Source organism: Cricetulus griseus, assembly GCF_003668045.3.
Source record: "Cricetulus griseus strain 17A/GY chromosome 1 unlocalized genomic scaffold, alternate assembly CriGri-PICRH-1.0 chr1_0, whole genome shotgun sequence".
NCBI lineage: Eukaryota > Metazoa > Chordata > Mammalia > Rodentia > Cricetidae > Cricetulus > Cricetulus griseus.
Genome location: NW_023276806.1, coordinates 248,642,251 through 248,655,721, shown reverse-complemented (window position 1 = coordinate 248,655,721; position 13,471 = coordinate 248,642,251). Strand labels below are relative to the sequence as shown.

Sequence of the window (13,471 nt, the reverse complement as noted above, 5' to 3'; positions counted from 1 at the left end):
TGTTGCGCCGTCTTGACTCCAGAAGAGCCAGGACCACCCAGAGCCTGGGGACCACTTGATCTCACAGCAACACCACAGGAGGGCAGGAGAGGTGGCGCCCAGCATCTTGAGGGGCGGAGCATGAGCCAACCACGCCCCCGTTTTTGCTCCGGCGGGGGCCTGCGCGCCCCGGCCTGGCTGCAGCGCGTGACGCGGGGGCGCGCAGCGGCTCTGGCGTGCAGGCGGCAGCCGGACTGCGGGCGAGCGGGTGGCATGGCGGCCGCGGCGACGACCACCGGGCTCGAGGCGCCAGAGCCCATGCCGAGCTACGCGCAGATGTTGCAGCGGAGCTGGGCCTCTGCGCTGGCGGCGGCACGGGGCTGCGGGGACTGCGGCTGGGGACTGGCGCGCCGCGGCCTGGCGGAGCACGCGCACCTGGCTGCGCCCGAGCTGCTACTGGCCGCGCTGTGCGCTCTGGGCTGGACCGCGCTGCGCTCGGCGGCCACCGCGCGCCTCTTTCGGGTCAGTGCGACCTGGGGGCCCCTGTGAACTGCATGCGGGAGAGTGAGTGGGGCCACTGCTCACGTATCCCTATGTCCGTGGTGGCCGCTGGAAAGTAGGGGGCTCGGGGCTGGAAATGCCCAGGATGTTGGGACCTCAGACACTATCCCGAGACCCTTTGCAGCAGAGCAGGGTGGGTGCAGGGGTGTGGTTGAACTGGGGTGACAGATGACGGATTGAGGGGGATCCCATGTGGACTGGGATGTTCTGGGTGCAAGGAAACTAAGATCCACACTCTATCCTGGGCAGTTTCAATAGAATCTAGGGCGATCCGCTCGGTACAACCTCTAGGTTGTTGCGGACCCTAGGGCCGACCTGGCGACAGACTTGGGGACCAGGGAGCCCAAGTCTTGCACTTGGAGGCCTTGAGGTATACAGAGGTCACCTGCGCCCTGCATCACTGGGAGCTGCTGTGTCTACGCCCGGTCTGTGCAGTTGAGGCCCCACCCTTTTCTGGGGTCTCCACCACACCCGAACCAGGGATGACACATATCTGCGTGTAAAGGGCCACACCGAAGGCTCAACCTTGGAAATGACCCTGTTCGTGTCTTCAGGGTTGGATTCTGCCGCCCCCATAGGGCGGTGGTCAAAATGCTGTTTTGGGAGACTGATAAGGCCACCGCCCAGGTCTGAAGAGTGACCCTGGTAATGATACTGGCATCTGACACTATCCTTCACCTCTCCTGGGGCGGGGTCTCCGTGGCATTTGGGCCAGTACCATGGTGGGTACTCTCCAGGGGACTAGCTGGGGACATCCCGCCCCCATCTGACTGGAAGGGGCAGAGGGTGCGGGAACAGAGCTTTGTGCCAACAAAGGGGCCTTTCTTTGCTGGCTGGAAGAGGCTGTTCCTTGTTAGGTCAAGATAGGGTGTTGTCCAGCTTCAGAGCCCACCCTGTCTGTTGTTACCCTCTGGAGGGAGCCCCCAGCTGCTGGAGAGGGGGAAGCAAGTGAGGAGGGCCATCTCACAGGCCAGCTCTGGTTCCCACCTGCCTGGGCCAGCATGCCCTCCTGCTGCCCAGCTGGGATGCTGGAGGCCCACGAGGCAGCCTGACGCCAACCCACTTCCACCCTCCCGCCTCCCCTAGAAACAAGCCGAGGGGCTGCCCCATTCTCCAAGCTCAACTTGGCAGCAGCCTCGTTGCTAGGGGTTACAAGAGCTGGGTTCTGGCTGTCTCCATGACAACTGCTGGGTGCTCTGGGCTCCTCTGTCCCCCTCAGCCTTGGGAGGAAGGGGGCTGGGTTTGGCCTACAGCTCTGGAGCTCCGCCCGCAGGGTGCTGCCCATTCCAACCCGTTTTTTTTTTTTTTTTTAGTTTTTGAGACACTGTCTCACTCTGAAACTCAGGCTGGTCAAATTCACGGCAGTCCTCCTGCCTCAGCTTCCCACATGCTGGGATGATAGGCATACACCATCCATCTTCTAACTCAGGGTGCACTATCCTGTGATGTCTCCGTGTCCCCGAAGTCAGCTTGCCTCCCCTGCCACGTGACTCCCTTTGACTCTGTCCCTCCCTTTCTCCCCTTCTCCTGGCCGGTGGCATCACAGCTTTTGGACCCCAGCCTCCCTTCCAGGTGCCCTCCTATCCTCAGTGTCTCCTTTTCCTTCCCCCAAGGGGTGGGGTGGGGGGAGTGTCACTTGTGTCCCCCAAGGTATTTTCCTCCAATAGTCATCCCCCCTTTCTCCCTTCCCAAGACACCCTCATTTCCTGCTCGAACCTGAGCACCCCCTCCCTCTCCCAGGCCACACAGGACAGCTGGGTGCTAAGTTTAGCTCTTCATGGCCACACACATGGGCTCTGGTTACCCCAGATGATATGGGTACAGAGGCCCAGCCTTGTCAGTGCCACCGAGCCTGGCGAGTCCCTGAGCCTTGCTTCCCCCCCCCCCCCGGAGGAGTATCAGCTCCCCAACAATAATCATTACCCACCGTGTCCCCACAGCCCCTGGCCAAGCGGTGTCGTCTGCAGCCTAGAGATGCTGCCAGGTTACCTGAGAGCGCCTGGAAGCTCCTTTTCTACTTGGGCTGTTGGAGCTATTGTGCCTACCTGCTCCTGGGTACCCGTTACCCTTTCTTCCACGACCCACCCTCCGTCTTCTATGGTAGGAACCCTGTGGGACCAGCACAAAGGACTCTGCTAAGAACAATAGAAAGGGGGCTGGCAGGATGGCTCAGGGGCAAAGGTGCTTGCTGCCAACCCTGATAGTACAAGTTCTATCCTGGGGACCCACATGGTAGGATCGAGAACTGACTCTCGAAAGTCGTCCTTTGACCTGCACACTCACTCACACACACACACACACACTCACACACACACACACACACACACACACACACACTCACACACACACACACACACACACACACACACACACACACACACACACACACGTTCTGGAATGGGCCTAATGAGAGAGTCTTGATATCAAGCCAGCCCCAAGATAAGGGTGGTCATGAAACCCTGGAGTTGTGGTCAGAAGCAGGCTCCTTCCAGAGGCAGTGCCACAGGGATGTGTGCAAAGGCCCTGGGCTATCACAAGACAGTTCCATGAGGATTCAACTCCCGGCTGGAGTTTGAGTTACATAAAAGGTGGATAGGATGGGGATTTGTGGGTGTAAAAATGTCAGGGAGTGCTCCTTGCTGGGGACCATGGTCAGAAACCCTGGGAGGTGCAGAGACAGGAAAGGCTGAGGGGACTCAGGGTGGGACACAGCTAGGCATTGTGGGGACTTTCCCCACATGGAAAGCACCACACACAATTTTTTTACTATGTAGTCCAGATTGGCCTAAAATTGAGGATGCCCCCACTCAGCCTTCTGGGTGCTAGGACCCAGGTGTGCATCCCAGGAGCCACAGTGTTTGGATTTCAAAAGGTTGCTAGCTGCCATTCATTCTGTCTTTATGTAGATAACTCAGGGTTATCATTTGTCTGTGTTTTTTTTTTTTTTTTGAAGTATATCTCTGTGTAGCCTGGCTGTCCTGGAACTCACCCTGTAGACCAGGCTGTCCTTGAATTCACAGAGATACTCCTGCCTCTGCCTCCTGGGTGCTGGAATCAAAGGTATGCATTGCCATGCCCAGCTGACAACCCGTGATTCAGTTAGGTTCATGTCTGGGCCAGAGTGCTGTGCATTTTTTGAGCACCCACAGGTTTCCCCCCCCCCCCCGAGATGGAAGCAAAACAACTCCTACGTACTGAACAGTGTGCAAATTTACCCTGAGCACAGCCTCACCCCCTCACTGGAGGATTCTAGGCTGTCACTATACTCTTTACCCTGAGCCATGCCCACAGCCACTCATTGGGCAATTTTAGGCAGGGGCTCTACCCCTGAGCCCCAGCCCCAGGCTTAAGCAAGTGCCAGGTAGGCTTGTGCTAGGGACATCCAGGAGGAGGCCCCCAAAGCCTTGAGGGGCCAGCCAGTCTGATCATAGTAAGAAGTGGCAAGAGAAAACATAAGGTCAGAGAGGGGAGAGAATGTGTTAACTGGGACAAGACCTTACTGGAGGTGCCTGAAGTGTGCCAAAGGAGGGTGGTGCAGGTAGACATAGTGTTAGGGGCTTGCTAGTGGATGGGGAGAAATGTGTGTATGGGGGTCTTCTCGGGGTGGAGGCAGGGGACAGCATTGGAATCACTTCTGTCCACCTTTATGTGGGTTCTGGGGACAGAATTCTGGTTGCCAGGCATGCGCCATCTCACTAGCCCCACAAGCCCCTCTTTGGCTTTCTGCTGAGTGGCTGCCTCTAAGCTGATGCACATGGCTGTTACTAAAGGCTCAGAGCCAGAGGACTTTTGGGCAGAGCATCCAGGAGCCCTTGAACTCGGAATAGGGTGGTGAGGGAGAGGAGGAGGCACAAGTGGGGAGGAGTGGGCAGTAGGAGAGACTGTTGCCTGAGTGAGGGCAGACACACTTGGAAGCCTCAGAAGGCTAGAGGGGAGGACACAGGCATCAGATAGAGCCCTCCATGGGGGACTCGCCCATCGCAAATGTCCTGGGCCAGGTAGTTCGACAAGAACCATCTCCACATGTAGAGTGGGGCCCGGGCATGACGTATATACTTGTTATCTCAGCACTGAGGAGGAGGGTGAGACAGGAGCATTACTGTGAGTTCTCAGACCAGCCTGGGTTCCGTAAGAGACTCTCAAAAACAAAACAAGCAAGCAAAATGGGGTTGGGGATTTGGTAGAGAGCTTGCCTAGAAGCAAGACGTCCCCAGTTCCATCCATTTTAACCAGGCGTGGTGTCTCCACACACGGGGCATCACTCAGGAGAGAGATGTGGGGGAGAGTGTGAGCTCAAGGTCAGTGTTTGCTACATAGAGATTTTGAGGTGAGCCTGGCCTGTATGAGATCATGACTCAAAAACAAAACAAGGCTGGAAAAGTGCTGGCTCCAAAGCCTGGGGACCTGGGTTGACCTCTAGAAATTGCCCTCTGATCTCCACAGGGCCCTGAGATGGCAGGTGCCCACACATCCACACATCGAATAGTTGTAAAAACAAGACTTGTGGCCACCCCTGTTGTGAGGCTGTGTCAGGAGGTCTTGGGGACAGGCCCTGAACATGACCATGAGCATGGCTCTTTCCAGACTGGAGGTCCGGCATGGCGGTGCCCTGGGACATAGCCGCTGCCTACCTACTGCAGGGGAGCTTCTACTGCCATTCCATCTATGCCACCGTGTACATGGACACCTGGCGCAAGGACTCTGTGGTCATGCTGGTGCATCATGTGGTCACCCTGGTCCTCATCGCCTCTTCCTATGCCTTCCGGTGAGCTCATCAAGAGAGTGGGTGGGCAGTCTGTGCAAAGGTCCTGGGGCCTAATAGGGCCAAAGCAAGGGGGGTGCATGGAGCAGGGGTGTGTAAGGCCTAGACAACGTCTGTCACTGCTTGGACTCTGTCTTGGACCTGCGTCTGCGTGACACCCTCTTTACAATTCCTTTGTTGTTGTTTGTTTTATTTTTGAGACAGGGTTTCTCTGTGGTTTTGGAGGCTGTCCTGGAACTAGCTCTTGTAGACCAGGTTGACCTCAAACTCACAGAGATCCTCCTGCATCTGCCTCCTTGTCTCGAGAAACCAAAAAGCCAAAAACCCACTGTGTGTCTGGGACAGATGGCCCTGGCTCCGCAGTCCTGGTGTGATTGTTCCTACCCCACAGGTACCACAATGTAGGCCTCCTGGTCTTCTTCCTGCATGATGTTAGCGATGTACAACTGGAGTTCACCAAGCTCAACATCTATTTCAAGGCCAGGGGTGGCACCTACCACCGCTTGCATGGGCTGGTGGCCAACCTGGGCTGCCTTAGCTTCTGCTTCTGCTGGTGAGAGGGGTGGAGCCAGACAGAGGGGTGGGGTCAGGTGGTAGGGGCATGGCTTGTTGGGTAGTGGAAGAGAGGGGTATGACTTACTAGGGTGGAGACATACATGGGTGTGCCCTGTCTGGGCAGGGTTAGTAGGGTGGTAGAGAGGGTCCTAGAGTAGTCCATCTGGCCCAGGGCCAGGTCAGGCTGGGGAGAGACTGATGCTTGGTGGGTGAGGCCAGGAGGGTGTGCCTAATCCAGAAAGGGCTGGGCCTGGGAAGAACTAGAAGGGTGCTAAGTTGGGTGTGGCAGTACAGGGGCTGAGGGAATGGCCAAGCAGATCCTGGTGGATGAGTGACAGACAGGTGGATAAGTCAGGGAGGGGCGTTTGGCCGAGTCAGGGAAAGGGAGGAAGCGAGGGAGTCTCTTTGACCGGCCCCTCTCTCCAGGTTCTGGTTCCGCCTCTACTGGTTCCCGCTGAAAGTTCTGTATGCCACATGCCACTCCAGCCTGCGGTCGGTGCCCGACATTCCGTACTATTTCTTCTTCAACACACTGTTGCTGATCCTCACAGTCATGAACATCTATTGGTTCCTGGTGAGTCAGCCCTACGGGTCCCCTCAGGCCCATGGGGGGCCTGTGTGCAGGTGCAAAGGGTCTCACCGGTGCCCTCTCTTCCCACAGTACATCGTGGCTTTTGCAGCCAAGGTGCTAACTGGCCAGATGCGTGAACTTGAGGACTTGAGGGAATACGACACTCTGGAAGCTCAGACCACCAAGCCCTGCAAAGCTGAGTGAGTGAGGCTGGAGCTCTGCTCCTTCCTTTAGGAACAGGTGTGGAACCCAGAGAATGCAGGGACCCCACAGTGAAACTGCCGGAGGCAGAGGCATGGATGTGTAGCCAGTAATGCAACATCTCTTCTGAGACAGCAGAAGAGGCCAGTCACGGCTGGGAACTGCTAGCTGGCTGGAAGGAGCAAGCAAGAGATTGCACGAGGCTGGACTGTGAAGTCCAGCCCAAAGGAGAGTGAGAGTGCTGTCCACCTGCCCTGTTGTCCGGGGAGTCTAGGGTTGGCTCAGCAGCCAGGCAAAGGCTGGAACAATGATGGGGTCGCTGGACCTCTGGGGTCTTCACCAGCCCCTAGGCAGTGTAGACAGGCAGGATTCAGGACATGCAGCACCCCTGAGACAATGTGAAGAACACTGAGCAAGAGCAACGAAGAACAGGAAATTGTAGAAGGTTCCAGAAGGTGCAAACCAGTCAGACCTTGGGGATATGGTGGAGGCATCAGCTCAGACCCCATGAGGTAATGAAGGAAGAGTTGTGATTTAATAGTTTGTGTTTTTTACTGGGCAGTGGGGCACATGCCTTTAATCCCAGCACTCAGGAGGCAGAGTCAGGCCGATCTCTGTGAGTTCGAGGCCAGCCTGGTCTACAAGAGCTAGTTCCAGGACAACCTCCAAAGCCACAGAGAAACCCTGTCTGGAAAAACAAACAAACAAACAAACAAAAAACAAAACAAAAAAAAGAAAAAGAAAAGAAATGGAGGAAGATGAGGGATGGGGCATTTGCCACAGTGGGTGTGTGGAGGTCACAGGACAACCTTATGTGAAGTCATCTCTCTTTCCACATGTGGGTCCCAGGGATCAATCTCAGGTCACCATGTCCCCTGAGCCATCCTGTTGACCCTAGATTCTTTTGTTTTTTTTTCAGTTATTATTTTTATTTTATGTGTGTGGGTGTTTTGCCGGCATGTATGTATGTGCTCCATGTGTGTGAAGTGCCCAAGAAGGCCAGAAGAGTGCGCTGGATCCCCTGAGAGGAGTTAAAGATAGACGTGAGCCTTAATGTGGTTGCTGGAAACTGAACCCAGGTCCTTTGAAAGGGCTATCACTGCTCGTAACTAACCACTGAGCTATTCCTCTTCAGTGCTTCTCAACCTTCCTAATGCTGTGATCCTAATACAGTTCCTCATATTGTGGTGACCACCAACCATAAAATTATTTTTGTTAAGCCAGGCGTTGGTGGCGCACACCTTTAATCTCAGCACTCAGGAGGCAGAGGCAGGCGGATCTCTGTGAGTTCGAGGCCAGCCTGGTCTCCAGAGCGAGTGCCAGGTCAGGCTCCAAAGCAATACAGAGAAACCCTGTCTCAAAAAAATTATTTTTGTTGCTACTTCATAACTGTAATTTTGCTACTGTTATGAATCATAAAGTGGAGATGGCGCAGAGTTAAGAGCACTGGCTGTTCTTCCAGAGGTCCTGGGTTCAATTCCTGGGCTATAATAAGATCTGGTGCCCTCTTCTGATATGCAGGCAGAACACTGTACTGTATGTATGTATGTATGTATTTTGGTTTTCGAGACAGGGTTTCTCTGTAGCTTTGGAGGCTGTCCTGGAACTAGCTCTTGTAGACCAGGCCAGTCTTGAACTCATAGAGATCCGTCTGCCTCTGCCTCCCGAGTGCTAGGGTTAAAGGCGTGCGCCACCACCACCCGGCAAATAAATAAATCTTTAAACAAATAAATCATAAAGTAAATGTCTGGTATGTGCCCCCCTGTGAAAGGATCATTTGGCTCACAGGTTGAGAACTTTTGCTCTAGCCCTAAGTTGTTCTTTTTAAAACTTATTTGTGCATTTGTTTTGTCTGGATGGATATTTCTCTGCATGTGTGTCAGTTCCCTGCCTGCACCTGACTCCCTCCACAGGGGTGAGAGGAAGGCATCCAGTCCCCTGGAATTAGAGTCACAGACAGCTGTGAGCTACCTTGTAGGTGCTGGGACTCAAACCTGGGTCCCCTGGAATTGTAGCCAGTGCTCTTAACCATGGCTTGGACCTAAATTCTTGAGACAGGGATGAGCTGGGCTTGAAGGCATCCACCTACTAATCCTAGCACTTGAGAGGCTGAGGCAGAAGGGTCTCCTGCAGTTCCAGGACAGCTTCAACTACAGAGAGACTGTTTTTAAAGAAAAGACATAGACAAATAAATACACACATCTTAGTTCCGACAAAATCTGGGGCTCCAGAGGAAGTGTGTTGAAGCCAGAGCTAACACCAGAGCACAGTGAGTACCCTAGTTTGCTTCCTGTTGCTGGGATGAAACCCTGAACCAAAACAACCGGGGAGGAGGCCAAGGTGCTCACACACACCAATCCCTGCTAAGGGCCGAGAGATGTCAGGGTGGTAGTAAAGCCACACCTCATGGGCTTGCTTCCCATTGCTCACTCAGCCTGCTTGCTTACAGTGCCCAGGGCCACTTGTCAAGGTGGAGCCACCCACAGTGGGCCAAGACCTCACATCAGTCATTAATCAAGAAATGCTCCACAGACATGCCTACAGGTTCATCTGATGGAGGCTTGTTCTCAGTTGAGGCTCTGTCTTCCCAAGGACTCCAGTTTGTGTTAATGACAAAAAATTAGTACGGTTGACCCTTGTCAACCTGACGGACAAGCACACCTATATTAAGCCATAACCGTTCCTTTATTTTTCTCCCCAAGATCTCATGCGAGTGTTACAGTTTAAAACACAGTCCAACTTTCAGAAGCCCCACAGGCTTTAGACATTCCATCACTTGCTAAGCATGGTGGCACACTCTTTAATTCCAGCACTCAAGAGGCAGAGGCAGGCGAATCTCTGTGAGTTTGAATCCAGACTGGTCTCCAGAGCGAGTGCCAGGTTTGCTAAGTCTACATAGTGAGGCCGTGTCTCAGAAAACAAACAAAAATTCCATCACAAGTTCAACCACTCGGGGGCTGGAGAGATGCTCAGTGGTTAAGATCACTGGCTGCTCTTGCAGAGGACCCAGGCTCAATTCCCAGCATCCACATGGTGGCTCACAGCTGTCTGTGACTCCAGTTCCAGGGGATCTGGCATCCTCACACCAATACACATAAAATAAAATTAAATAAATTAGCTTTTGTTTTTTAAGTTCAACCACTCTTTAAAGGTGTGGGACACTACCACCTGGCTTTTTTTTTTAAGGATTTATTTTTTTATTATACAGTATTCTGTCGCATGTATGTCTGCAGGCCAGAAGAGGGCACCAGATCTCATTACAGATGGTTGTGAGCCACCATGTGGTTGCCGGGAATTGAACTCAGGATCTTTGGAAGAGCAGTCAGTGCTCTTAACCTCTGAGCCATCTCTCCAGCCCCCTCTAGCACTCTTTAAATTATCCAAATCTCTCAACTGTGGCTCCTGTAAAACTCAAAATAAATTAAACATTTCTTACTCCAGACACAACCAAAGTAGAGCAGAACCAAATTCCATCAGTATAAATTAAATCTGTACCTTAGTGCCCCAAATCTGGGATTCACTCAAGATATTCTGGGCTTTTTAAGACTTGCCCTATGCAGCATGTCTCACCTCACATCAGCTGCACTCTGCTGCTACGCTCTATGACAGTCTCTCTGCCTTCATTGGTGGCCTCTCAGGATGCCAAGCCTCAGCTGCTCTCCATAACCCCTCAGCTGCTCTCTACTCGGGAGAATCTTACACCTTACAAGGAAGGTGGCCCCCTCTGAACCTTAGCGCCAGTGTCCTGACTTTGAGAAACCCTTGCAGGAAGACTTCAGTCACAGCTCACCAAAAATGGTTAATCCTACCAGGCAAGAATGAGACCACTAACAATGAGCCAAATCTGAAGCAAGCTTTATTAAATACTGGCCAGGATGACGGACACTGGCCAGGTCCATACCCAGGTTTCCTAGAGAATGGCCATAAATTACATTAGATGCTTATAAAGGCAAAACCCATGAGGCTTCGTACTTCCTGCCTTTGTCCAATGGGGGCAAGCACATATCCTGACATGCTTCCTGCCTATATACCTCTCTCCTGTGTGGGATCAAGCACATCCTGTGCAGCTGGGGCAACCAACCTTATTTATAGAAGTGAAAACACGTGGCCTGTCATACGTGAACAACAGCTCCCAGCATTCCAGGAAGTTATCAGTCCTTGGGCAAGTGGGGCTTACAGTTAGAGGCATTTGTTTTATAGATCTCTTGAGTACAGTAATTAAAACATAAATTTAGCCCTCACAAAGCCACATAGCCATAGTTCAAAAATTTTCATTCACAGCCCTGATAGAGTCTTATTGCCCTACTTGTCAATCATGGTGGGAGTGATGGCAGTAAGCCCCCTAGTGGCCAGAGCAGAAAGATGAGGGCTCACGGGACTGCAAGCAGTGAAGCTTCACGTTGGGGGAGGCTAAAGATCCCAAAGCCTGGGCTGGAGAGATGGCTCAGAGGTTAAGAGCACTGACTCTTCTTCCAGAGGTCCTGAGTTCAATTCCAAGCAACCACATGATGGCTCACAACCACCTTCAATGAGATCTGGTGTCCTCTGCAAGCATGCAGGCACAAGACTGTATACATAACATAAATAAATAAAGATCCCAAAGCCTCTCCCAGGGACATACTATGTGTGTGGCCCTTGAAACAAGGGCTCTCTGTGTAACAGACCTAGCTGTCCTTGAACTCGATTTTGTAGACCAGGCTGGCCTCAAACTCACAGAGATCTGCCTGCCTCTTCCTCCCCAGTGCTGGGATTAAAGGCGTGTGCCACCACTGCCCGGCAAGCTTTACGCTTTAATCCTCCCCACACAGCACCACCAACTGAGGACCAAGTGTTTACTCCACGGGCCTGTGGGCACATTCTCATTCCAAGCGAGTCCTCGAGGGTTGGGACTGACTAGCATGTGAAGCCTCTCAAGACTGTGAGTTCAGCCAGAGAATGAGGTCTGACTGAGCCCACAGGGACAGCCAGTCTGTCTTGTTCTGATGTAGGCAAAACCTCAAAATTAAAAGTGGAACAGTCACCAAAACAGCTTGCCTGTGGGAGTGTTAGAGCAAGAATTAACCACTTCAGGCTTATGGCTCAAACTGCTGTTTGTACAGATGGGGTCCAGGGTAGGATTGCATTTGCTAAGACATAAGAGGTCTATTGGCTCGGGCATTGGTAGCGCCTTTAATACCAGCAGTCGGGAGGCAGAGGCAGGCAGATCTCTGTGAGTTCCAGGCCAGCCTGATCTCCAGAGCGAGTGCCAGGATAGGCTCCAAAGCTGCACAGAGAAACCCTGTCTCGAAGACAAAAGAGAGAGAGAGAGAGAGAGAGAGAGAGAGAGGTCTATTGGGAGTCTCATTTAGGGTATTTTGGATTGAAGTTGTGCCTTTATTGTGGGCCATAAGGTCTGTGAAGACAGGGGAGGGCATATTGAAGAAGCTTCTAGAACATTCCAGAGGCATAAGAGAACAGGGTAGGGAGATCAAACAAATCTGAAACTTACCTATAGAGAAATGTTTGGAAATGTAGCACCCAGGCCTCCAAAAGTGGGACCTCCACCCACCCTCTGGAGCTGCTGATCTGCCTCAGTTGAGGAAGTCCCTAGTATGTCTCAAGATCACAAAGTGTGCAAAGGAAACCCCAGGGACCCCCGCCAGCCACGTCCCCTCCCTTAGGAGCTGACTACTGGGAAGGGGGGCAGAAACCGCAGGGCTCATCCCTTCTTGAGGAAACCTCAGTCTGGCCAGGACTCCTGCAAGAATTGCTTAGCCATCAGGTTGTCACTCCCTGAGAATCAGAATGAAACTGTATTAATTAAAAGTTCTAGCACCAGCCCGGCAGTGGTGGCACACACCTTTAATCCCAGCACTTTGGATTAAAGTGAATTCGAGACTAGCCTGGTCTAAAAGAGCTAGTTCCAGGACAGCTTCCAAAGCCACACAGAAACCCTGTTTCGGACCCCTCCCCGCCCAAAAAAGCTCTAGCGCCTGGCTTGGTGGCTACGACTTTGATCATCCCAGCCTGGGGGAAGAAGAGGCAGAGGCAGGTGGATCTCTGTGAGTTAGGGGCCAACTCGCTCTACAAAGGGAGTTCTAGGCCAGCCGGGGCCACAGAGAGGGACCCCATCTCAATAAAGAAAGTCTAAAACTCCCCATAACTGGGACTTGGGATACAGTTTGGCTGTAGAGTACGTGCCTAGAGTGGCCGAGGTCTGCCTTCCATCCCCAGCACTCGGGGGCCCTCAGAGATTCTGAATATTCTGAAGGGTTAGGGGTCGGGCAGGTACCCAGGACCACAGCAGGAAGTCAGGGTGCAAGTCAGGGAGCAAGCCTGCAGCCAATTCTACCTGCCTGGGAGGTAGAAGGTGAGGAAGGGAAGATACTCCACAGGGAGAGGGAAGCAATGTGGTTCCCAAACTAATCTGTTCTGACTTCTGGTCACCAGGAAGCCGTTGCGGAATGGCCTGGTGAAGGACAAGCTCTTCTGAGTCCCTGTCCTCAAGGCCGCCATCCAGGACTCCCTCCCTTACTACCTGGGAGACTGGCCCCGCCCCTGAGGACTCCGCCCCGTCCCTGGAGGTCTGCTCCCACCCCTGGGTACCTGGCCCCGCCTTAGGGGGCATGGCCTCGCCCACAGGACGACCGCCCGGCTCTAAGAAGCAGGATGCGACTCTTCTTCAGGGACCGCGGCTGCCAGCAGCTCCGCCCTCCAGGTCAACTCTAGACCACCCACCTTGGGACCGACGTCCAGGCGCCCTGCCCTCCAGATCAGTGGGGCTCGGACACGCCCCCTCTAAGAACTCAAAGCCCCCGGACCTGCGGCCCCCAGCCCACTGGTCCCCGACGCAGTGGACCCCG

The 13,471-nt window shown here is 53.4% G+C and overlaps 1 protein-coding gene across 1 annotated transcript; it reads left to right on the top strand.

Moving 5' to 3' along the window:
• Positions 1-213: 213 nt before the first annotated feature.
• On the top strand, positions 214-13,468 carry Cers1 (ceramide synthase 1). Its single transcript, XM_027394684.2, has 7 exons — positions 214-501; positions 2,481-2,640; positions 5,125-5,305; positions 5,694-5,855; positions 6,284-6,431; positions 6,519-6,628; positions 13,059-13,468. Exons 1-7 carry the CDS (start codon positions 253-255, stop codon positions 13,099-13,101), a joined length of 1,053 nt encoding a protein of 350 aa, XP_027250485.1. The 5' UTR covers positions 214-252; the 3' UTR covers positions 13,102-13,468.
• Positions 13,469-13,471: the final 3 nt, after the last annotated feature.